At 36.9% G+C, this 27,424-nt stretch overlaps 1 protein-coding gene across 1 annotated transcript in view; it reads right to left on the minus strand.

The window, feature by feature from the left end:
• Positions 1-27,424, minus strand: part of gek (serine/threonine-protein kinase gek) — a 135,029-nt gene that overhangs the window by 90,407 nt on the left and 17,198 nt on the right. The window contains exons 9-19 of the mRNA XM_089649444.1: positions 27,078-27,132; positions 26,243-26,373; positions 23,087-23,173; positions 12,444-12,565; positions 11,185-11,341; positions 9,660-9,798; positions 6,894-6,991; positions 5,521-5,775; positions 4,006-4,140; positions 2,876-3,031; positions 382-495 (exon numbers count right to left, since the gene is read on the minus strand). Of these exons, the coding sequence (XP_089505570.1) occupies positions 382-495; positions 2,876-3,031; positions 4,006-4,140; positions 5,521-5,775; positions 6,894-6,991; positions 9,660-9,798; positions 11,185-11,341; positions 12,444-12,565; positions 23,087-23,173; positions 26,243-26,373; positions 27,078-27,132 (1,449 nt within the window). The remainder of the gene's footprint in view (positions 1-381; positions 496-2,875; positions 3,032-4,005; positions 4,141-5,520; positions 5,776-6,893; positions 6,992-9,659; positions 9,799-11,184; positions 11,342-12,443; positions 12,566-23,086; positions 23,174-26,242; positions 26,374-27,077; positions 27,133-27,424) is intronic.

Here is a 27,424-nt window from a genome sequence, read left to right on the forward strand (position 1 = left end):
TTTTCGTGCGCGGACAAAAATAAATTTCGAATTACGAATTAACGAATTTCGAATTAAAAAAAATTTTGTATGAAAAAATTTTTCAGCGGAAATTTTTTTGGCGAAAATTTCGAATTACGCGTTTTTTCGAATTATCGGGGTTCGAATTAACGGGGTTCTACTGTATTTTGGTATTCATAATGTACAACAATTCGTTATAAAGATTAATCAAAATAGTGATTTAGCATTCAGCTTCTCCTTATACCTCGATTGAGCATGCCATAGTTCCACAGGCTTCCGACTGCGGAAGCAGTTGAGACAATAGAATATCCCAAGAAATACATTAGGCTTGTAAATTCGCAATATTTAGAAAATACGTAGTGAATGTAATTATCTATATACCTCTCTTTCTAGTAAGCCTCTGTGACCTTCTGCTTCTTGTAGTTGTTCTCTGAGCGCGGCCAATTCAGAACTGTATCTCGCCTGCTGCTGGTTCACCGATTCATTGTATTGCACCTGGAATTATACAAATATAATGTTACTAATTATGTGATATATATGATTAACCGCCTTCAGTGTATCCCAACATTGTATATACAGGTTTTCCAATAAGAGGTGTTATTTTGATATTCAATCGTAAAAGATCAATTGTTTCGTTGCTTGTGTGGCACGTAGCGCCGTCTTGTTGGAAGTAAACGTTGTCCAGATCAATACCGACCAATTCCAGCCATAAAAAATCATTAATCATCTCTCGATAACGCAATCCATTCACCGTAACTGTTGCTCCAGCCTCATTTTCGAAAAAGTAAGGTCCAATGACTCCGCCGGACCATAAACCGCACCAAATAGTCACACGTTGAGGATAGAGAGGCTTTTCAACAATAACTCTTGGGTTTTTGGAGTCCAGGATGCGACAATTTTGTTTGTTTACAAAGCCACCGAGGTGGAAATGGGCCTCATCACTCAAGATGATTTGCATTTGATTCACTCAAGTGAATTTTAATAATTTCTATACGTTGTTGAAGCGTGTATCGTTCCATTTGTATTAATGGCGTAGTTTCTACTTGTCAAATGTCAAAAAATGACAGTTTCAAAAGTAACATCTACCGAAATAGCGGGCTATTCAAAATAACACCTCTTATTGGAAAACCCTGTATTATATACTAACTTTACCCCGCCATGCATTTCTGTGACTCAGTCTGTCTGTGCAGATAGAAAAAAAAAATAGCGCATGTTGCTTTTACGTCAAACAGATGGCGCCGTTTTTTTTTTTTTTAAAGCATTTTTATTCAACAGATGCTGTTTTATTTTTAAAAAATCATATTTTTACCTGTCACAGGTGACATCTATTTAATGTAGGGATATAAAAACACACACGTGTCGAACGTGGAACGTTATGTCAACATTTCAAAGCAATCGGTGAAGAACTTTTGGAGATTTGAGATTTTGAACTAACGAACATTTACATTTTTATTTATATAGATAATATGTAATCAAGATATGCTAGCAACTCAACCACGCATGACTTGATATTATGGTATTTCGAACCTTAAAAAATACTTTGACGAAATACTCTACAATATTGTATTTTGCAGTTTCGTCATTTATTTATTTATTAATTTTCGGGAAATCGACAGTTTACATTTATTTCAGTTTGTACATAAGTATTATACAGCCAAAATAAAACCAATTATGGATATCCTCCTTGTGACTTCTCTACTGAGATTTGTAAGAAAGGAATATGAATTCAAAAATTTATGCAAATCAAAATATTATATAAAACAAAACATTTATCAATACATTTATAGCCACGGAGAGAAGTTGTAGATATAAATCAAATCATAATAGAAATATAAACAATAGAGACATAACATTATTCACAAACCATCAGAGAAATATTATTTTATAGACCTCTTGTATTTGGTAAGTTCGCAACTGAAAATATCCACCTTGGATAATATGCTATTGTAATTATTGCATAGTCTGTTCAGGCTAGAATTCTGCTTAGAGTTCATTTTGCATTGATCCACCCTGAACAGGACAGAAGAGCGTGTTGAACGTGCAGGTACATTGAATAATAAGTCATGAGCAAACATATTTATTTTAGCTGTGAAAAAGTGTCACAATTGAGAAAGCGTCATCGAACTATTAACATTATTTGGTGATGTGAGCCTCACTTGGAGTTTACCCGTGCTGCGGTCCCCATTTTACAATTTCATAAGATAAAAAATATGTATGTAAATAAAATATTATATATACTACCGCAGACCTCGCGAAAAATCAAAGGCTAATCTGAATTCTTGATACAAGAGTTCAAAATTCCGAAAATGGCAATTATAAATAATGTTAAAATATTATATTATTTTGAATGGGAGAGGGCACCTGGAATGAGACAATCCAAAGGACCAGACCCTAGACGAACCAAGAAACTACTCGATATGGACAGAAACTCGCTGAGGGAACTGGTAGGATTACTAACGGGACACTGTCATCTCAGGAGACACATGCAGATATTGGGAGTGGAAAACACCAATAGATGCAGGAGATGTGAAGAGGATGAAGAGACTCCAATTCACCTATGGTGCCAATGTCCTGCCCTGGTGGGAACTAGGCTCAGATACCTGAAGAGACATACAGTAGAACCAGAAGACATAGCCACATACCCAATGACAACCATGGTGAACTTTACTAAAGGGACTGGGTTGTTGTTAAAGGATTGAAGTAAAAAGGGAGATAGCACAATGGGCCTATGGCATAAGTGCTCACGGGAACTACATGTAAACCGTCTCGGCTCTATAAATAAATAAATCTTATAATATTGTGAGTTTTTAATAACAGTGGGATATACCCATCATCTGGAAAGACATCATCCAAAAGTCCTCTGTAACATGCTCACCTCTAATCTCTCGACTTCTGCCCGGAGAGAGGCAACTTCCTTGTGGGTGGAGGACGGCACCACGTCCGTTTGGGATCCGCCGCGAGCGGCTAGCGCCTCGCACTCCAGTCTCGTCTGGCGGCAAACTTCTTCCGAGCGTTCTAGCAACTTTCTCTCCTGGAATAAGAACAATTCATTGAGACAAAACTCATTTTTGGAAGACTACTCACTCATCACTGACTTGTTGTCCTCAATGCTATGCACACATGTATGTGCATTCATTATATAAAAATTGCCTGCCTACAATTGATATCCTATAAACATTAGGAACGCGTTAAATACACTGTTATTTTATAAGCAATAATTATTAGCCTGAAACACTCATCCACATTGAAAAATCTCCTGATAAAAGATACATGACGCCAAGTTGTTTGAATTCTGCTATACTGTCATAGAGCACAATTATAGGTATCGCAGCAAAAATATTTATGCGAAAACAATACTCAAACAATGTTTCATACTTGTTATTCTACTTTAGAATAGAAAATTGTAGTGAAATTGAAAAAAAAAATTATGTAATAAAAAGAAAAGAAAGTTGGGGTGTGGGCAGATGTGTTATTATAATAACACATCTGCCCACACCCCAAAAACAAATAACAAAAATACTTTTGGCCGTGAAAATCTTAAATCATACTTTAAAACTTTCTGAATATTCAAATTCCATCAACATATACACTTGTTGTCCCATTTTTGTTGTTTGTTTTTGGGGTGTTATGCCGTGTTGCACTAACTCCTTCTTTAGCCAAAAGGAGCTTAGCTTAGCTTCTTTTGGCTAAAGAAGGAGTTAGCGCAACACGGCATAACACCCCAAAAACAAACAACAAAAATGCTTTTGGCCGTGAGAATCTAAAAACTTACTTGTTGTCCCATTTTTTCTAGAAACAATAAGTAGGAGTGAGCAAGACAAAACTTTGAAAAAACGCTGTAAGCAAGCTATGCTTGGAATAAACTTCCGGAACTAAGATCCATAACAAGTCCAACAGAATAAATTCTATTTTATTTTGAATCCTACCCAACATATGAGAATGAAATACAGATGGATTGGTGCAAATGTTACGAACTTCAATAAATTAAAATGATTTTTGTGCTACCTTATTTGTTTCAGAGATAGCGTCTTCAACTCGAGCTTCCATCTCCCGGCGGGCTTTCTCCGACTTTCTGAGCTCGTGCCTCAGCGAGTCTATCTTCTGCATGGCCACCTCCAGTTCCTCCTCCTTGTCTCGCACCTAAAAATAAAATACCAAATATAAACTTAAGAGTTGGTTTAAGGCTAGCTTTACACTCATGAGTTAAATTTACGACTTATGTAAGTTTTCGATAAGTCACTTACAAGTGTGTTTACATATTCGTCCAACTCATGGTAATCAATGTTCACGTAAGCAATTTGGAAGTTAAGCTTATTTATATTTTTAGTTTAATTATGCTAAGACGGCTTTCTGTCAACGAACGCCTCCGTGGTCGAGGGGTAAGGCTCTCGACCAGCAAGCTGGAGATTGCGGATTCAGATCTCAGCGTGCGCAAGTAAATTTTATTTGATTAATTTGCGTTATTTCACAATTTATTAATTTAAAATAGAATATACAATACTTGCGGCACGTTCCAAAATGGAAGATACTCTCAGTATCGCCCTGGTGTAAGACCACCATTCAGAATTGAAACGTTAGGTACTACCCCACCATCCTCTTCCCCGTCTCCTTCCCTTCTCCATTACCTCCTCACAAAATACCCAGAATGTGGATGCCATAGTCTCACTAGCTCCAGACGATTTGGGACCAGTTGGGACTCTTGTGCGGTTTTACAAAAGAAAAAACGAGTTGCTCTGCTGTCATAATTTAAAATTGTCAATAAAGACGCAAGGGCCCCGAGAAAGTGTTAGAATAGAAGTTCCGATAACGGCAGAATTAAGAATGGAGGACCTTTTAGGAGGAGAAATTTCTTTTGGGTATGCTCGGAATGAACCATCTACGGGTCAGAAGGGATGTGCGCATTGCTACACATTTCTTCAGCTCTGCTCTGCCCTCTCTCTCTGCTCTGCCCTCTACCTCGCTCCGACTTCTGCTTCTACTCGCCTTCTTTCACTCTGACCCCCGCCTCACCCTGGACCACGGACTTGCCTACCCCTTCGGACCAGACTCGGAATCAGCTCAAGAACAAGCGACAAGCGATCGGACCAGCTCTACAGCGGCTACAGAGACGGCCCCGTTCTACCCCTCCACGCCACTGAAGGAAGACATCTCACGCCTCCACAGATTGGGATCACCGGCCCCATTTACAGTCTTGTGTGTCACACGATTACGTCTGATACAAGTGTGGTTGATATACCCACCTTCTATATTTATGTAAGAATATCCCATAACAAATGTATTTAAAAACGTATCAAAATGAACAATTTTGTAAAGTTTTAAAATTAATAAATAAATTGAATTGAATGTTACAGTATCCGATAATGTTGTTTACATTGGTAATTTTAGCATTAGCCACTTATGAGAAAAAACGTACTTTTGTTGCATTCGATTCCCTTGCTACGAAAGTCCATTATAGTTTGCAAATTTTGACTTGTGGGAGTGCGTCAGCGTGTAGTCGGAGTCTGATTATGATATATATACCTGTCTCGACAGCTTCTGTTTCTGCTGTCGCAGCTCCGCCATGCGGTCCGTCACCTCCGTGTACTCGGCCATGGCGAGCTTCTTCTGACCGAGGGCGTCCTTGAGCTCCCGGTCCTGCAGCTTGAGCTTCTCCGTCAGGTCGGCGCGCTCCTTGGCCAGCTCCTCCTTCTCGTTGCGCACCAGCTTCAGCGCCTTGTCGAGGTCACGGACTCGCGCTGACATGGCGGCCGGGTCTTGCAGACTGGTGTTGATCTCCTAGAAATTCAAACATTATTTATAAAGACAATAAGAAATTAAATCTGGCTGTAACAATGTCCTAGAAGTCCTCTTCTGGTATTCCCCAAGGAAGTATATATATATATAAACTAAAATTGGAAATATAATACGATTTGGTGTTATTAAATTTTTGTTTCTCAAATACGCCTACGCAAATCAAAGATGAGTTGGACTCTGTGTATGGGGACTCTGCACCATCATTTACCATAGTGAAATTTTGGGCAGCTGAATTTAAACGTGGCCGTAAGAGCTTGGGAGACGATGAACGTTCGGGACGTCCAAAAACTGCAACTACTGACGATAACATTGCTAAACTTCACCAAATAGTGTTAGACGACTACCGAATTAAAGTGAGAGAGATAGCAGAGGTTATGAAAATGTCCAAAAAACGTGTCTGTCACATATTAAATCAAGATTTAGATATGAGAAAGCTGTCTGCGCGTTGGGTGCCGCATTTGCTCACGTTAGACCAAAAACGTGTTCGAATGAACATTTCCAACACTCTGTTGGCACAGTTTACGCGCAATAAATCTGAGTTTTGGCGCCAATTAATTACTGTAGATGAATCTTGGATACACCATTATACGCCCTTAATAAAAATAACTCAAAACAGTGGACTGTAAAGGGGGAACCGGCTCCAAAAAAAGCAAAAACTGTTTTCTCGGCTGGGAAAGTGATGGCGACTGTTTTTTGGGATAGTCATGGAGTTATCTTAATTGATTATCTTCCAAAAAGAAAAACTATTACAGTAGCATACTACGCATCATTACTTGACAAGCTGAAGGCAGAAATTGCGGAAAAACGGCCACATTTGCAGAAAAAGAAAATTTTGTTTCACCATGAGATTTTCGTCAAATGAGGAGGCATTTGATGAAAATCTTTAAAGACCTTTGTGAACAATTATTTTGCAGAGAAAAACGCCGAGTACTATTTGGACGGGTTAGAGATATGTGTGTAGAGTTACAAGGAAACTATGTAGAAAAATAAATAAAAAAATTCTATAATTCTAAAATAAATGAAAAAGGTCGGAAACTTTTCAGACCACCCTCGTAGAAATGAAATAAAATTGAAAACAAAGTAATTGTTGACAATATTACCTGGTCCAGGTTAATGTTGGTATTGCATTTGAGTTGAGCCTCCAATTCCAAGTTCCGCTTTGTCAACCGGTGGATTTCCTCTTGTTGCTTTTTGCCATCTGGAAACAGAGACACAAATGCCATTAGATAATTCACGTCTCTGAATCTTCAAGAACATTAGTGTTTCTGCTATCGTGGTACGAGAACACGCCGTCAGATGGAATGCAGGAAAACACTTCTTCTTCTTGACATATAAATTTATTAATTCACAATATAATTTCAGAGGATCTTATTTTCCCCTGCTCAAACTTAAACTGAAAGAAATAAAGGTCTAGTTTCCTTTATTCTTCAGTTTTCTCTAGGTTTACATAAAACTAGTAATTATCTCACGACTGACTGCGTAGGTACGCATGTACCTACCAGTTATTTCAATACTCCCTCCTGCCTAGGTACGCCTGTACCTACCAGTTATATGAATACTGCCCTTTTTCTGGGAGGTATCTGTATTTAAACTAAATTCTGAAGGACATATTGCGAAAATAAAGTTGTTCCACCCGCTCGTCGGCAAACAACATTCTTAAACATAAAAGATAATGCACTTAACTATCCTAAATAATACAGACGTGACTTAAACAATACAAATATTTTAAAGGGATTATGAGATGAAACTTTATTTGAGGTTTTCATTACTATGGGACAGGGGTGGGAAAGGTATTGGCAAATATTTTTAGGCATAATGGTTTAACTAGGGTGATCATAAAATGTCACGAATTCTTAAATCATAAATGATACACAAACAAGACAATATTTTTATAAAAATACCAGGCCAAATAATTGTTTTATTGTAGGGTCGAATGTGCAAATGTGGGAAACTACGCTAACTTTGAAAATACGAACTGTGGGAACGGGCCTGAAGGCTAAATTTTATTGAGCAATATGTAAAAGTCGCATTCTGGAAGATCCAATTAGTATTATTGATAAGGAAACAGATTGCATGGCTCACGGAAGAAGCACTTGGGCCATAGGTCCATTACTATCTCCCATGATTGATTTTTATGTTTATTCTATGACAGATTATTTATCCGTTTAAAGTACATTTTTAACATTTGGTAAAAAAAAAAAAAAAAAATTATTAATAATTCCATTGACAACCCTGAAATTCTCGCCAAAATAAAATTTTACGTACTGACTAGAAATACGAGGCAAAGTGCAAAATTTTTTGTGACAATTTTAAAACCAACTATGAAGCTCATACACCTATAAATAGACTACATCATTTTGGCAATAAATTTGAGAATATTGTAGACACGTTTAAAGATTCCGTATTAGTTATAAAACGAAATCTTTTTAATCATTTTACTGAGATGTATGAATTCACAACTCCGTAGTGAATACACTTTTGTTTTTATATTTATATGTTCCTTAATACATATTTAGCTTTCCGTAATCCACACTATTAATTTGAATTTACCTTAATTTAACCAAAAATCATAATTTATTGTAAACTATGTAACACAACTGTATTACTTGGTAACTACTTTTGTAAAAGCCCATTAGGACGTAAATAAATAAATAAATAAATAGATATTTCAGGCGACTAATTATTGCTTATAATTATTTGTTATCCATTGTGCTATGCATAAAACCTTGTCTTATAAACAATAGTTTATCATTATAAAAAAATATATATCTATATAAATAAAAATGTTCGTTTGTTCAAAATCTTAAATCTCCGAAAGTTCTTCAACGAACTGTTTTGAAATTTTGACACAACTTTGCATTCGAATACGCGTGTGTTTTTATATACCTATATTACATAGATGTCACCTGTGACAGGTAAAAACATGCGTTTTAGAAAAACTGTGCCATCCTTTGGACGTAAGAGCTAAACGCGCTATTGTTTCTCTAAATGCACAGTCTGACTGAGCCACAGCAACGTGTGGCGGGGTAGAGCTAGTTTTCTTATAAATATATTTTTTTGACCCTTTCATAAAGTTCAGTAGGGTTTTTATTATGTGTTTTTTCCTAGTCTCCTGGTTCTACAGCAAGACGAGACATAAATTAATAATAGACACTATAAATTAATTAGGTCCAGTTGTTTCGGCGACGGCGACCTTTTTAATGTAAAAAAAATAAACAAAATGGCTGTTCCGTCACGCCGTTTGCTTTTGATAGGCCGTGTGCTAACCAATAGTATGGCCAGAATTTGAACTGTGTAATTTAAATTCACACGTCAGCTATAACCACGGAGTGCCGTGAGCCGGACAATCGCACAAAAAACGTTCGTCCTGTCAAAACCAATGTGTACCCTATCGCCGGTTATTTATCGGAATAATCCCTTAATACGTGTTTTATCACAACCAATTCAAAATAACGAGTGCTACCGTACAACGATCACCGTTCCAGTGCTGACAGATGATTCTCGAGATGCAGATTTCATTCGCCACCCGGTAAGTTGATTGTGAATTGACCTTACGAATTGTGTTTTCGCATTCGCCTGTCATAAGCCATAGGCTTCATTCATGCTTTATCTGTGTGGAATAACCCTTTAAAGTACGGTTATCCCAACCCTTGTTCGTTCCTCGAACAATGGCGCTGAATGACCATTTGATGACAGTGTTACATTTGAATTTCTGTAAAACAATTGGGCCTTTAGTGTTTCTTCATCCTGTTAACATTTCCTCCAGCTGTTAGTGTTTTCTTTTCACTACCAACAGCTGCGTGTATCTGTTGTGTATGAGGTGACAGTTAGGGGTGTGTTTACCAGCATCTGCACCTATTACTCACCGAGAGAAGCGATGGTGTGTTCTCCGGTGTCCATATTGGCGCTGTGCGATCGAAGCTCTGCCAGGGACTGCGCCAGAGTTGCATTCTCATTCTCCAGCGCCTTTATTCTCGCCTTGTCTCCATTATTTGATGGCAACACCTGGGGAGGAAGACGAGAATCAAAGATTGGTTAAAGATCAAGATGGTTGTAGATCACGAAACGAGAACATCGGACAACTCTATCATTGTGACTTTCGATAATCCAAGGTATTTTAAATGTCCTATATATTTCTTAATTTTGAAGTTGTCGTAAAAATAACAACTATTTTAAAAATAGATAAAATTTTCTTTGAGATGTTTGCATTTGAAATAAACATTGACATTTCTAAATATTAAAATTTTAATGTCAAAAATGAACTCGTGGCAACATTTTGACTTGAAATATCCATAATAATAAATAATAATAAATTCTTTATTCCAGGATGTGGGGAGGTTAGTGCAATCCCACACATCCCATAATTTTGAAAGAATTCGATAGTTAGAAAACACATTCCTTTTGTATAGGGAATTAGTAAGAAAACTGTCACTTTATGTTTTATGCCATTTATACAATAAATAGATCATTTTTACTGTCAATGAAAAAATTCTACCAATTTGTAATCATACACTTTTTGGATTTTATCCACGGAATCCTAATCTCTAAATAGTGTATAGTATATTAGTCACTATCCGCGTCTGTCTGTTTGTGCGCTTACTTCTTAGTTAACTAAGCAACGAATTTTGATAGAATTTTCTCTATCATTTAGAGAATTTCTTCCGGAAGGTTCATATATATAATACATGGATATTATACATATAAAAAAGTAGAGAAAATTCGAAGTTTTGTAATCAAGTGGTAAAAAAATATTTTCAGGCGCTTACATTGCTAACACTGGCTAAATCTTATGAGATACATCAAAATAATGTACTACGGAATTGTATATCTTGAAAAGGCCTACAGGAAAAATCTACAATGGTATATGTCTATCTCCTAAGTTAACCCCCAGCAACACCAGGTACACGTCTGCTAGTAATATTATAAATGCGGAAGTGTGTTTATTTGTTAGATTGTCTTTCTTTAACGTCGCAACGAAGCGACCAATAGATGTGATTTTTTGCGTAGGGATAGTTGGAGTGACATATGACTACTTTAGATCCCGGAAAAGCATTTCATTCCCGTGGGAAAAAATCTATGTACAGTAATTTCTCCCTAATACCAAACGTGCGAAGCCATGAGTAAGAGCTAGTTGAGAATAAAAATTTGAGAGACGTTGATAAGAATAATTATTTCTATTTACAACGACGAACAAGTCACATATCTCCGAATTATAGAAAAAATGCTTTGATAATGTACTGTCAGATCTGTCCTTCAAAGGCTCTAATTGTAATATGATGTTTGTGGCTACTAATGTCCTTGCAAAGCATGAGGGGTTAATATGAATTATTTTAGGCGATAATCGCTGATTATTTCTTATCCAATTAAGATGGTTAGTTAGTTGGTAGTGACCTGTCTGGCGGGGGCGTTCTTGGTGGGCGACAGCGAGGCCTGGTTGACTCCGCCAAGGTCGGACATGCGGCTGCCCTGCGTGAAGGTGAAGCCCACAAAGGGCAGGTGGAGGCCGGCAAATGCCGCGTTCGAGGTCGGCGGCACTGCTTCCGACAATCTGCAATGACAAACAGTCGGATTAAATTTAATGCATTGGTCAGAGATAATTGGTGTGCGGGAGTCATTGTCACTATGTACACATCATGTTAGGTCAATGAAGACTTTCCTGATTATATATATTACTGAATTTGCACTTTTGACAATCCCAGCGATATGCGGTTCCCATTTCAAGTCTTGTGATGTGGTAATTCCAAGTTCTTGTCGTAAAGTTTGTATGCAAGTTTTGGTTTATTTGTCCATGCTTTCCAAATATGAAGTCCGTATTTTGCGAAAGATATAGATTTAATAGAGAGAGAGAGAGTACAGAGACGATTTAAAAAAATACCAAGAGCTTTCAAGGAGTGGCAATACGAAGATAGACTCAAGGAACTAAGATTACAAACACTGCATAATACCTCAAAAATAAATCAACATAAAGGATAAAATGTTTGACTACATCCAACATCATTTCTCAGCGGATTAACTGACAGAATGTTCCCATGTCAAGACACAAAATAGGGTAAAATTTACTGTTTCGTTTGGACGTTTGTCATTTTTCTGGCATTATCAGCTTTGTTCTGCTCCCACAAACCATAGGGCAGGAATTCAAACTCCGCTCTTCTTTTTGGTACATGACAGGCACGCAGCGAGAAAAGTGCGGCTAGTAACAATCCAACCGTCATCGAGAAAAACCGCCGTTTTACTCTCATTATTTGTAGCACATGCTCGCCGATTGTGTACATTAGCTCATGTGAAAAACATGAATTGTGATTAATCGAACATTCTTCCCAAGTGCGGGCATCAAACTAAAGAATCACCAACCTGGTAAGTGCAGAAATCAGTCCATTACTTTGTCTGTTGGTTGGGGTAGCGCAATCTCCGTTTCAAATTACATAGTCTCCTGGAACAGAGAAAGGATAACACCTTTTTCTGCCCCAAATTACGGTGATGCAATTCCAGCGTCATCGCACAGTTACACAAATGTATATGTGAATGACACAAGGAGTACCAAGACAGAGTTGAATGGTACTCCATTCTGCCCGTCTACCCCTGCAGATAAATGGCGCGGTGGTTAGTTAGTTGTATGCTCTAAACTTTATGTATGAGCCAGAATTACAAACCTTATGTCCGTGTCGTCCACGTCGAAATTGGACGTGTCCGTGGGACTCGATACGTCCGGCACGTACGGCGCCTGCATCTCTCGGATGGTCTCCCAGTCCAGACCGCTGAACCACACGTGGGACTGGAACAAGGGGAAATGCAATGTTATAATATGAGAGTCAGAATAAATAGAGTTGCCCTAAATCATGAGTGATAAATTATGAGTCTCATGTTCTGGTTAAATTTAAGGCGATGCCATACGTAGTAATGCAAAATCAAGTGTTTTTGGTTTGAAAATTTGGTCGCCTAGAAATGTTTCAGATGCTTTAATTAAATACTGCGAGTAGAATACATCTTGGCCTTTGAAATAATCGAGTATTTTTTAGATAAGTCTTTTTATAAGCCCAGAAAAAAATAATGTATAAGGCCTATGAAAACTGCTTTAAAGTTCAATATCTCCTACTTACGAACCCATTTTCGGTTATGCTTTTATTACATAATGTGGTAAATTAAGTTATTTATAAAATGATCGAAAAAAAATTAAATATTTATGCCTGAACATCCACAAAATAAAATAAAAGGCACTTTTTGGCCATGTTTTTTTCTTGCGTAAATCAAAACAGGCGGATGGTGTTAAGCGGGAATTTAAACCTTATCGCCATCTACGTAAGGGTTGTTATTGATAGCGGCTCAATTTAAAATATTACACAACGTAGTGCATCGCCTTAATCGTAATTAATAACTTAAATAATTGATGTTTCGTTCTTAGCCAATAAATGATATCTTGTGACATTCTTAAGTTATTTCAACACTACCTATCTCACACATACCTCACACTATGATATTCGTTGTTATAAAATAGTTTTATTTAATTCATTAGTAAGAAGTAGACTTGAAAGTGGGTCGGTGATTTGGAGTCCACACCAGGTAAAGTATTCTCTCATGTTGGAGAGAGTTCAGAAGAAATTCTTGAGATTTCTCTACATAAGGGAGTATGGCTACTACCCGTGGCTCCATCCCACTGACTTTCTTTTGGGTATGCTCGGAATGAACTATCTACGGGTCAGGAGGGATGTGCGCATTGCTACACATTTCTTTAGACTGATTCGTGGATGGTTTGAAAACTCGGTCATCATGGAGAGCATTCATTTCTATGTTCCCGATGGTTATCTCCGTCACTGACAACATAGACTATTTTATCTCCCGGCCTGCAGAACTAACTTGCCAACGGTCATGCCTGTGGGGAGAGCAATCTTGCTGTTGAACAGAATCAATTCGGATATCGACAGTTTTAGCATCAATGAAGCTTCCTTTAAAAGGCAAGCCCTATTATCACTGGTATAGTTGATATACACACTGTTAATATTAATCTAAGAATTCTTATTACAAAAATATTTTAAGAACGCATTGAAATTAACAATTTTGTAATATTTTTGAAATGAATAAACAAAATTGAATTGAATTGAAAATGAATCTAGGTACAAGTAGTGGATTATCGAGTCATGTTACAAGCTGAGCAACTGCCCGTTTGGAGGGGAAGTACGCACTACAAACCATTTTTTGCCAACTAGTGAAATGTTTCGTCGGAACCACCGCAAATGACAAACGGTCTTTAATTCTTTGACAACTCTCGCATATTATATAGATGTTACCTGCGACGGGTAAAAACATGCTTTTTTGAAAAACAGTGCCATCTGTTGAACGTAAAAGCAATCTATTGTTTCTCTATCCGCAGAGCCGGACTGACCCACAGAAACGCGTGGCAGCGTATAGCTAGTACTACATAATAAATTTTTAAGATATGTAAATTTTAAAATGGGCATTCCTAGAGAAAACCTAAATTACGATAACTTACTTTGTTCATTAAATTTAATAAAATTATCTGATCGCAGAATTATTTCCGATTTAACCTGTTTGTATAAAATCATTAATTCAATGTTTGATACCCCTGATTTATTATATGCAATCTCTTTTCATACTCCAAGCAGGTCGGTTACAAGACAGTACCTACCATATTATTGTAGCAATTCTATATCAACGTCTCAATATCACACTCCTATGCGACGGATTCAACAGCTAGGAAACAAATACTCCGATGTTGTTGATATATTTAGTACATCAATTTCACTATATAAGCATACCTTATTGAAGTTTTTTTCATCAAGTAGGGGAATATTTTGATAAAGCTATTTAAATTGACAGTATTACAGTATTTTGTCGGCTGAAAGAAAAACATTATTTTAGATATATTTTGTACCTACATACTGTGTGGATCAAATTAAACAATTTTTTTTTTTATATATGTGTTTTAAACAGTCATTTTCTGCACTATTTACGAGTATAATTTCTTAAATATTGTTATATATGTATGTAAAAGCCTTAATAGGCATAAAATAAATAATATTGTAATTTATCTGTAAATTCCATTCTGGCCAAGGGATCTGCTAATTAATATTCTTTAATTCTTTGAAATTCATACTAACTAATGGGCATTTAAGAATGTTGTACTTAAAATTACGAAATGATTTTTTTTATTTTTTATGTTTAAGTCCCAACTGCTCCGTCTGGAACCGGCATACGAAATTGGGGTATGTTGGGAGGCTAAGGAAATGGGAAGGGGAAGGAGATGAGGCAGAGAAAGGTGGGAAAGTACCTGGCTATTCAGATCTGGTTGCCAAACACGGCCAAAGCCATTTCAAGCAACCTTTAAATTTTGAACGGTGGTCTTACACCAGGGCGATACTGAGAGTATCTTCCACTCTGGAACGTGCTGCAAATATGCCATATATTATTTTAAATGAATAATTTGTGAAATAGCACAAATTAATCAAATAAAATTTACTTGCGCGCCCCGGTATTTGAACCCGCGACCTCCAGCTTGCTAGTCGAGAGCTTTACCACTCGACCACGGAGCCAGTGAGACTATGGCATCATCAACCGGGGTATACTATGAGGCTGAGGAGAATCGTTGGCGAAGGGGCGAGATGTTCAAGAGGAAGGTTTGAAAGTACCTGGCTATTCAGACCCGGTCAATAATCAACAACCATTTCCAACAGTACCATCTATCACTCCGTCTTGCGTATCTGAACTTTGACATTATTATATATCTGTCCAACTAAATAAATGATATGACTTCATGAATTATGATTTTTGTGATAAAAAACAACAAAAATGTCCATTTAATTTTATTCATAAAAAAATAGCATGTGAACAAAAATACACAAGATACCGTGAATTCAACTTCGCCAAATTATAAACAGTCCTTTTTGCAGGCCACACAATAAATTCTTATTATTGGCATTAATAGGTATACTAGCACAGATAATCGCGTGAAAAATCACGGGATAGTATAAATTCTTGACAAATAACCTTTGTGAAAATATTATATCATAGGTAGGTACTTTATGCATATCTGAATTGTTCACACTATCAGTTCTAATTTTGTAAATGACACTTAAATTCAAATTAGTATATTTTATGACTTTAGAAAATTTAGAAAAAGATTATTATTTATTTTTGTTATTACCATGCAGAATCACCTCCCGAAGTGACTGCCCTGCTGTACCCGAGAGGCATACGCATGCAACTCAAAGAGCCGAAAACCTATTTATTTTAGCAAATATCTCTTTCTCCTTATTTCCACTAATATTTTGATTGGTAATGGAAAAAACAATATTTCTTTCAATAATCAATTTTCTGTTCAATGAGCATACGCGTACATTGAACAGCCAATAATTTTAGGAAGGTTTTATAGAAGACGTGCATCATAAGGATAAGGGTGTGGCGTTATTAACTAGGGTTGGGCCGGTATTTTCTCCAATTCCTCCTCCACCATGAGCAGCGCATCCTTCAAGTAGGACATCTGAGTGCCGATATCAAGCGCCTTCTCTCCCTTGTCCAGTTCGTCCTTCAAAACACACACGTAATTGTGAGCGAAATACTCATCGATTTCCGAAGTCATGAGCTTTTCGCTAAACACAGAATTAGCGGCGGGAGTATCCGTGCGCTTGTTCAAAACAGCCGTACTCAAAAGCTTGTGGAGTTGGGTGATCGCTACTTGCACACGCGCGTTCTGTTCGTTGAGCCGTTCCTGCAGAGTTTTTCCCTCTTCTATGAGCGCGGTGATGCTCTTTATGCCATTCTCATTCATATTAATCTCGTAGTCACTCAGGTTTTTGCAAGCTTCGGATCTTTCGCTTTCTTGCAGTTCCGTCAGATCCTGTCTGTAATTTTCACATTTGATAGTACCGTTTCTCAACACGACAGTTTTAAACTTATCATACGACCTTCGAACATACTTCAACATGACACTATTAAGGTCAAAATTGCGACAAGGATTGTAATTGAAATGCTGCAAGAGATACACCATACCGATGTTATTTTTTTTCGCCGCCAATATGATTTTGTTTGCCGGTCCATCGATATCCATTGAAATCACCGTCCCATCGAAGAAAGCGATGCGTTTCGCTACGACAGCACCGTTCTCCCTGGTGGGCTGTTTGAACGAGAGCCAAAACAGCTTGCCTTGTTGCGTTTGACTGTTTGTCTTCTTCAACATAAACGCAACTTGAGCATGGGGCTCGAATATAGCGCTGTAATCCTCGTAAAAGTTGTATGCGTCGCTATCATCAAACTTGATTTCAAACGGTCGATTCTGCTGTTTCAGAAAGGCGTAAGCGTTTGTGTGATTTCGCAATAGTCTGTTCTGGCTTGTGTCTTCAATCTCCCATGTTTTTCCCCCCCACTTGATTCCGTGGACGGATACATCGTTCTTCTGATGGTTTTCAATCCTGAAGGTAACCCCGTTGAGGTTGTAGTACAGTTCTCCATCCTTGATCTTGACCAAGAGAGGTTCTTGCCCGGGAAACTGCCTCAACTGAGTGATTTTGTAGAAGTTTTTTCTCCCGGTTTCAAAAGCGTTGCAATCTCCCGTAGCATATTGAGAGCTCGTAGGAACCACCACCGTAAAAGAAACTAGTACCAAGAATAATATACAATAATAATATGATTCCATACTGAATTAAAATGCTAAAAGCTTAAAAACAAATTTGTAGTTCTTCCTTAATGAACTGCAGTATGGACTCTAATCAGCAGACTTCAAAACGATATTTATATAAAATTTTGTCTGTGAAATGCGTGACACTGGAAAGCCCAGAACACTGTTGTATATTTTAATTTTCTTATGTGTATGAATACTACACAAGAGTGTCACTGCGTGGAGCCAGTCAGACTGTGACAAGTGTGTACGCATATCAATTTTGAATATTCAAAAAGTTTTTACTGTGTTATTTTTAGCCATTTGTAAAAATTATTCCTCACTTCACTGAAAGCCCGTCGTTCCGCGGGCTGGTAAGCAATCGACATTAACCAAATGCTGCAAGACCTTGTAAGAATGTGTGAGTACTGTGTTCAACTCAACAACTCTTATAAGTGTCCGTTTTGCTAGCGCAAGGTCCGTCTAATGTTTTCTTTATCAATGAAGACTTTTCCTTGTTTGGATATAATTAAGACTGAGCGCTTTATCTGATGTTGAGGTCAGCGAAGGCTATCCCAAACTCAGATAATAACTAAAATATTAACTTTTCTTTTTAAGTATGTGGTTATCTTGGTGTACTAATAAAAGTCTCAGTTTATTTTAATTAGAACATTTATTGAAGGAAACACAATAGCGCGTTTATTCACAGGACAATACGAGAAAGCACTATAATATTTTAGCGCGGAATGCGAGCGATTATCTGGGTCAAGGTTACGAGCACGCAAGCGAGTTGTCTGAATACTGAATACTCGCTGCGTCGGGCCTATTTATATAGCCAAGCCGACGGCGGTAGTAACTACGCGCGACAGCTGGTAAACTGGAGGTTACTAGTTCAATCTCGATCCTTCGATCGTGCTGGGAGTACGCCTAGGCAATTGGCTAGAACCTTCTAGCGAATGCGCGGAATGTACCTAGTCAAACCCGCAAAGTATTGACGTAGGTAGTTCGCTTGGACGTCGCGAGTGGGTAGCTCGTAGACAGGTAGCTGGTACCTATTTATATTACACAATGAATTTTGTTGCGTAAAACGTCTCGCACATTCTCGGCCCATGCGTTTTAAACCGGTCGGCTTTCCGGAACACTCTAGCAGTATCGATCGCTACAAGTATATTTTATTTAGTTATAAAATGTATCATTTTATATCAATTTTACATCTATTCTAAACCTACTATAAAAATATTCCATACCTACGTACTAATATTTGGACATTTAAAGGGAGTTCATTGAACATTTTGAAACCTTTATAATAAGGTCTTAGGAAGCCTAAAAACGTTGTAGCTTCTCGTAGGATATCCATGGACTGTACTATTAACACTAACACTTTTTAACATATAATCTGGCAACATTTTATTTTTTAACTTGTATATAAATACTATGGTATTATAGACCAAACATATGAGTAATCGCCACTTTCTAGCCCTAACCTCCAAGCAATTCCCCTTAAGAAGCGATGCTGTACGGATTCGATATGATTAATGTGAACATCATGGAGACCAAATAACGCAGGCGTATTCTAGATTAGGGCGAACCAACAAACAGTAAAGAGTTTTTAGGGAGACAATATTATTGAAGTCAGTGGTGAGTCTATTGATGAAGTCAAGTAGCTTAAGAGATTTATTAAGCGCTTGTTATATGATAGCGAAATTTCGCAAACTGTCAAAATGTCTTCATTTTTATGTCACTAGAGGGCGGTAGTTGTACATTAATGAACTTGTTAAAATATAACGTCACACGTGCGTTTGTCGCAAAGCAATGAACGTATAATATGAATGTGAAATATTAAGTAAAACAAACAACTTAGTAAAAAAGTATGACTTATTTGCAGAACCTACTATTTTGGTAAAGCATTTAATTTGACATTTTTTATAAATGTTTCATCATTCACTTGCTGTTGTCATTAGTGTTGAGGAACATTTCCGATACATATAGTTTGTTTTACACGGTGTTCGGAAACTCGTCGTATAAACGGTAAAACCCTTTATAGGTCATAAGCTAAAAACGGATAGTTTTGAAACCTGCAACATTAAGGTTTATATTTCTTTATGTTTACAAGTTATAAGCCCTTGGGTTGTAATCATTCTGAGGTAACGCACAGAGGTCTTGAATCGAACCAACCGCCCAAAGTTCTCACATGTTGAGTAAATTTACGAAAATCGCGTCCTGGTCAGTTTCTCTATAAAATTATCAAAGCAGTTATTCATTTATTGTCAATTTTGGGTTATGACTTTTTTTATTTGAGCTTTCGTTTTCGAGAAAATCGAAGGTGGATTTATTTGGTAAATTTCTTAATTTTATATTTGATAGAATATCTATACATATTAATACCATCATTAATAAATTGACCTCGAGAAATGAAAGAAATTTTATTTTTTTATTTATATATTTGTTAAATTATTCTGTGTTATTTAGTACAACTAAACAATAATCTTTTTTCATTTATTCGTTACTTGAAGCATACCTTGTTTGGAGTATTTTTTCCGGCTGCCATGGATAAATCATAATATTGATCTACAAAGAGAAAAATAATATTGGTAATTTTTGGTTCAATTACCAAACGTGCCCTATGATAAAACGTTCACTCTCCCACTTGGTCAGAGCGCGTAAAGACAATGAATTCTCTCACACACACTTGCATAAAGATGCCGCCAGTAAACAACATGACGTTAGTGCTAACCGTTAGGAAAAGGAACGCATATTAAATGTTGAGTTTTAAAATATGACACTTGAAAAAATACAATACGTCAAATTTACATGAAAAAAGAGAATTTGTGAGTAATTACTGTTTTTGTAGCTTCATTAGATTATTGCAATGCTTCAAGTGAGTCGGTATTCTACTTTTAGACCCATTAATGAAACATTTTGATGGCATTTTCGAAATATATACGCCGTGAAACAGGGAGCGATAGCTTCAGTACCGTTCACGGGGGCTTCTCACCCGTAATAAGTAAAATACTGTGAAATGTCTTGAAAATTTGGTGCAAGATGAAGTATTTATTTAATTGTTAATATCCACAGATATCATAACGATAATAAGAGGCCGTACTTCTACAGATGTGTGTATTATATACATATTTTAAATTAAAAATATTGTGTAAAAGCGTTTTTAATGCGATAATCATGGATCGAAGTTTTAAAAGTGGGTTGTATGGTGTATCAATGTTTTTATTTTTTATAGTCGAATGCCTACAACAACTACAAAAAAAAATAGGCAGACTGAAAAATAATAGTCCATTAATTGGTATAAAAAAATATGAAGTCTGAGAATGACATACGAAAGGTAGTATTAAGCCGTTTTAGGGAGCTGTTTTCCAGCAAATCACCATTATGCCCTATAACCCACTCTTAACCATAATTTGTGTACTTTCTTTTTTCAATTATCAATTCTTTTAATTACAAATTGAAACAAATAGGAAACTTAGGCTGAGAATAAGTTCCCCTAGGAACAAATAAGTCTATGGTATGAGTTATACATTCATTAAATTTTAATATTGGTGTTCGATAACATGGATGTCCAGTCATATTGGGCAAGATACCTGTTCATGCCAGTATAGTCACCTTTGTTAAATTTGTAGTGGTATGTAACCGTTGATTTTGTGGTAATAATTTAATTTTGTTGGTATTTCATGGGATTAGAATTAACGGGGTTGGAAATAATCTCATTCGAATGAACGGGGTTTGAAATAATGGTGTTCTAATTAAAGTAGCTTGAAATAATGGGATTCGAGTTAACAGGGTACAAATAAATGGTGTTTGAATTCACGGGGTTTAAAATAATGGGGTTCGAATCAATAGGCATAGAATTAACGGTGTTCAAATTAACAGGGTTCAAATTAAAAGGGTTTGAATTAATGTAATTCAAGTTTTCCGTTGTGGAGGTATTTAAGATCGATGCCATTATTACTAATGATTTATTTCTCCTGACAATGGTTACATCGAAGACATTTTCAATGAATGAAGCTGCTTTTGTGCACTGCTTGCCCACGACATGGCCCGACTCAAGTATCTGATTCACTTGGTCGTGCCATGTCTTCTGCTACCATTCACATTTGCATCATATATTCTCCTTAACTCTCCTATTCATCATTAACTCATTCTTCATACATACTTCGTTCATCCAGGCAACATACTTTCAGATTACTCAAATTCGCACCCAATCCCAGCTCTTTCAATTCTTGGATACAATTATCCACGTATATGAGAAAGTGTGTTAGTAAAATGTGATTAAACGGATGCAATCTTTAAATTAATATATTCCCATATACCCTCCTTTCCCAAACCAAACCGGCTTTGCAACGGTGCCATTGAGCATCAATGACGCAATTTCCCCGCAGCATCTACCGGTAGAACAAGGACAGCATTCCCCGGACGTCTGTGTTCAAAAGATTGCAAAGCGCTTGTTGAGATAGGGGAAGGTATCACTGCCTGTGACCGCCCGTTTCTGCGCAGTCAAGTTTAAAACTACAGTAGAACTATATTTCCGCGTTAATTGAAATTTCGCAGCTGATTTCTATCACAACCGGCCCTTTAAATTCATATATTAAAAATAAATTTGTAAAAATACAACATGTTTACGAGTAAATCGAAATTACGCGGCCGACCCTTTAACCTTTCCCTTACTGTGCTAAAAAAATCCACGCGTTCCGGTACTGTATAGTCAATACACATCTCAAAATAAGTGATTAAATTTCGGAAAAATATGAATATTCATAGTTAATCGCTTATGTTTATTATATTTTATATGAAAAATGATAATAATTGTAACTTAATTGCTAAAACATGAAAAAACCATCAGCAGATGCTAAACAAACGTGCGAGGAGTCCTTATCTAACGACGGCCCCAGACCAACTGACTGCAGGTGCTGTGGGCGCTGGAATCACACACTCAGATATGCGGTCGTAGGTATCGATGGTCTAAATACAACTGCGGATGTGTGGATTTCTCATGTTCCCGCATAGCCAACTAAAGCGGGACATCAACAGCGTGTCATTTCCTCGCACACTCTTCGCATAGCAGTGTCACATGGTTGATTGTATTGGTGTATTTGTTCCCGATTTTTAACAAAACACTGATTTTTAATTGAATTTGAAAACTATGTAAAATATTATTTTTTAATTCATTGCAAAAATGTATAGCAGAGGAATACCTAAAATCTGAACCCAGAATTTATTATATTTATAGAGTTATTAAAGTTATTAGAAGCAATGTGTAGTAAATACACCACAGATAAGGATTTTATAGATTAAATAAATAAAAATACTAATTAGGACAATGTATAACCACGTAAACTTGGTATAAATTCGTAAAACTACGACATATTTTCACATAAAACGTATTTTCTCGGCCCTTCAAACTCGGATATTCAAAATAAATTGGAAAAAATACCACATTCAAGTGTAATTGTATTCAGATTTACAAAATAATAATACTAATTTGGATGATGCATAATGAATTAATAAATTTCGAATTACGAATCAAAGTGCAACAAAAATGAACAGGGCTCAAATGAACGGGATTCAAATGAAAGGGGTTCGAATGAACGGGATTCAAATGAAAGGGGTTCGAATGAACAGGATTCAAATGAAAGGGGTTCGAATAAACAGGGTTCTACTGTAATTATAATTTGTTACCTGGAAGTCTACTATGCCGTTCCTTCCCAGGCGAGTATCAGCGCTGCAAATTAGTCCCTTGATCAGATCCTTGGCTTCTTCGGACACCTGAAACATTAAAATATACCAATTATTATTATTTACAGGGAAACTCCCTTAACAAGTTTTCCAAGGTACCGGATGGGATGAAGATTTTTCTAGTATTGTACAGTGTATTTTTAAATTTGATAGGTAAAATTAATTAAAAATATTTTATTTTTTCTGGCTACAACAACATCAATACTTTTGCATTTTTTCAATCATAGTCCCTAAGGCGTATGTGCGGTAAAACCATGTATGATCGTGTGAGAAATGTGGAGATCCGCAAAGAATGCGAAGATGATGTAAGGGTAAAGAGTAAGATTAAGAAACGAACACTTAGATGGTTTGGTCATGTAGAGCGAATGAGCGAAGAAAGGAGTGTAGGGAGAATATAATATGCGAATGCGAATGGTAGCAGAAGTCAGGAATGCCCGAGGTAGATATAGCACGATCAAGTGAATCAGATACTAGTGTGCCAAGACCGAGTTGTTTGACGGTCCGTCCTCTCTGCCTACCACTGCGGAGAAACGGGGTGATGGTTAGTCAGCTAGCAAAACAAAAATCTTGACCTGCCACTGTGTAACTCGCGTAATCTGCTTCAACAAAGTTGTGCATTTTTTGACTGTTGAAAAAAGGTTCATTTCAGGTACGTATGTTGTGACACCAGTTTCGGTTTACGATTGTTTTACTACAGAACTTCTAACACCTCTTAACTCTTGACAGGCCAAGATGCCAAACATAACGTCTGTAACCAAGTGGGTCTTCCAAAGACCCCATGCATTTAGTCTTATGGGCTTTTAAACTATAGAAATCCCAATTATTCAGTCAATTATTAATGGTAACTTATGTATTTGTGCAGGAATACATAAAATACTAAAATTATATGTGAAGTATTTGAGCTAATATAAGGAGTATAGTAATTTTGGGTACTACCTACTCCCCCACTTGGCTGCGGGATAGTTAAATGGGATAGAGACAATTATAATGAAGTTATAAATTTTATAACTTTGAGAAAAAAGGGACATTTTCAGGTATATTTCGCAACTAGTTTTCATTTGTGATGGATTTACCTCTGAATTTTTAAAACTTCTTATAAGGGAAGCAGTTTTAGCTAAAACTTCTTGTGTGAGAAAAATTCATTTTTTTGTATAGAATTTGCATTCAACGCATTAACCACTCAGAACATTAGAACGTCAAAAGACGTAAATATGATAATAGCAGTCAAGACATTAGAACGTCTTTTCACGTAAACGCGCGAGATTTTACAAAAATCGATTTATTTCCATCACTAGTATACGGATTGCCATGATTTAAAAAACAGAGTATCGATAATGAATAACGCTACGCGTCTGTATTCAAGAATATCTATGGAACGTAGAGGTGCATTATCTAAGTCGATTGGATCTGTCATCTTGTTCGTTCATAATTTATTGCGTTTCTAAATAATTAATTAAAAATATTTTAGTTTGGACGGTTAATATTTTGAGGTGACTAATAGTTTTTAATTATATTTCTTCAATATATAAAGTGTTATTTCTTTATGATACTCAGAAAAAAGTACATTTTTCACAGCTTTGAAATAATGGTCAGCGATTTTTACATATTTTTGACGTTTTCAGAAAATGTATATTTAGAAACGCAAATATTTAAGTATAACAATACAATACGATAGTGAATTTCATAATCTTTCCAAAACATCTTTTAGAATGAGGCTACGTTTCCCAAAACGTGAGTTATGAAGCTTTTAACAAAACTCGTAAATATCACAAAAATTTTCACGTTTTGACAGATCGCAAAGGAACACAAAGTAAATAATAGTCTTTGTCCGAGAGGTTAAGATGCATTTAACCTAGAACTCCGTGGAGATGTGTCGAATTTTTATACAGATAACATTGACGTTTCCTACTCACTGTTATTACAGCGCATTGAGCGCCTACCTACTTAATCGCGCCCGGCGGCGCTCGCCCAGTAGGTACATCAAGCCGTCTAGACATTGCACACATCCGCCAGAAGGTTCTAGGCAATTGCCTAGAACCTTCTGGCGTAATTGCGTAATAAATTATTGCGTAATTGCGTAATGGCGTAATAAAAAAGGCATAATTCCAGTGTCACTGAAACGTCTAGATCCAGCGAGATCGGCAGTTTACCAGCGGTCTCGCTAAGCTACTACCGCCGTAGGCTTGGCTATATAAATAGCCCCGACACAGCGAGTATTCAGTATTCAGTCAGACGACCAGTAGCGCCGCGCTCGTAACCTTGACCCAGTTAATTACTCGGTGAGAATTTCTCGCACCTTCTAGTAAAAACAAACGCTCTATCGTGTGTGTTTTAATTGCTATTTGTGCTGCCTTCGATAAACGTTCCAATTGAAATAAACTGTGACTTTTATTTAGTACACCAAGATAACCAAATATTTTTTGTAAAAGAATGACAAACATTATACCCGGGTTACAAATAATCTGATAATATTTTAACTCTTCAAACTACCACCAAAATAGTGGGTAAAGTTGCTCAAGCAAAGATGTAAGACTTAGCTAGGCTAGGATTGAACTCACAACGCCGCAGTGGGAACCCGACACAATTAAAAATAATAATAAAGGCTTTTCTTGCTTGGAACGTACTGCCGTGAAGATTTATGTTTTGTCGGTCAAAGATTGCGCAAGATTGTCGTGTATTGCCTATTCTTGTCGACGACACTGTGCCCTGTCTTGCCGGTGAGTTTGCTCGGCTACAGATGTTATGACAATATTGCCGGACCAAATCTATTTCCTCCTCTCTCTAACGTATGTCTGTGTCTGTTAGCCGCCTACTCGCTGCCAACCATCAAATAAAGATTATTGTATTATTAGTCACTACTTCCAGAATATACTTGTTTTAAGCCATCATTTTTTCACTGCGGTATTCACTTATTGTCAACGAATTTGATAGACTGAGTACTTCACTTATTGTCAACGATTTTGATAGACCGTCCGAGAAGGACAGCCGTACAAGGCCTTCTCTAAAGACCAACACAATTTGGATTGCTTGTAGTGAATACTGTTTAGTAATATTGCCTTAATATGAAGAATGATGAAATAACGAAAGATAGTGACTTGCCTCCATTGCGAGAGTGTCGTTGGGCGGGAAGTCGAAGCTGTGTCGGTGGTTCATAATCTTTCCGTAGGTTTCCACCAGTGACTCGGCATAGAAGGGCGTCTCTCCGTACAGCATCTCGTACATGCACACTCCTGTAGCATAAACAAACAACTCATTATAATACCATTATCATATCGATCTGCATTATCCCACCGTCTAGAGCCAGTAAAACTATGGAATCCCCAATGGTAGGTAATCTAGAAAACTCAAAGCAGATGGCGCTAATGTGGTTGGCGGTCATTTGCATGACATGACAGCTTTGTGATATAATTTAAAAGATATTTTTTGAAAGATTTGAAGGCATTTTTCTAGTTTAATGGGTGATAAATATGGTGCAGTGTCAAGGAGTCAAGATTAATTAAGTAATAGAGTAGAAGGGAAGACTTAGTAAATTTCTGTGGGAAACAATTAATAAATAAATTTTGGCATTATTTTTTTTTATGATATACTAATGTTTATAAGACAAGGTTTTTTATGCATAGCACAAGGGATAACAAATTATTATAAGCCAATAAGCTAATAATAATAATATAATAAGAAGTAATTGTTGATTGAAGTAACAGTACAGAATTATTTGGCAGGTTGGGAATAAGCCCACGTAGCTCAGTGGTGCAGAGCACCTGACCGGACATCAGAAGGCACGGGTTCAATTCCCGTCGGCGGCATTTATTTTTACTCGGGAGATATTTACAATTTGTATCGATATTTCAGGCGACTAATTATTATTTGTTAAATTTCAGCATGACAGAACTTTTGTCAATAACTATAATAATAATTATGAGAGTTATAATCTTACCCAAAGACCACCAATCACACTCGGGCCCGTACTTTCCCTGCCCGTCCTCCATCGCCTGAAAATAATTAGAGAAATTAGGAAAATCAAGTGCACGCCCACAACACTCTTTTACGGGTTTATCTCTTTTTTTTTTAATCGAAAGGTTACGAGGAAAATAATTTCACTCAGAGTCTATGTCTTCTTCAGGGATGCTGTGCGGGGGTCCCTTTGAGGAGAGGAAGAGGGTCTCTTGAAGCGATCCATATTGTAGGAGGGAGTAAACTCGGAGGCCGACAAATTGTTTCACAGCCGAGCTGTTGAACTCGAGAACAAGTCGTAGATATGACCCGTTTTCATGTGACAAAAAT

This window comes from Hesperophylax consimilis, chromosome 30 (assembly GCF_061612785.1).
Source record: "Hesperophylax consimilis isolate HC1 chromosome 30, BYU_Hcon_1.0, whole genome shotgun sequence".
Classification (NCBI taxonomy): Eukaryota; Metazoa; Arthropoda; class Insecta; order Trichoptera; family Limnephilidae; genus Hesperophylax; species Hesperophylax consimilis.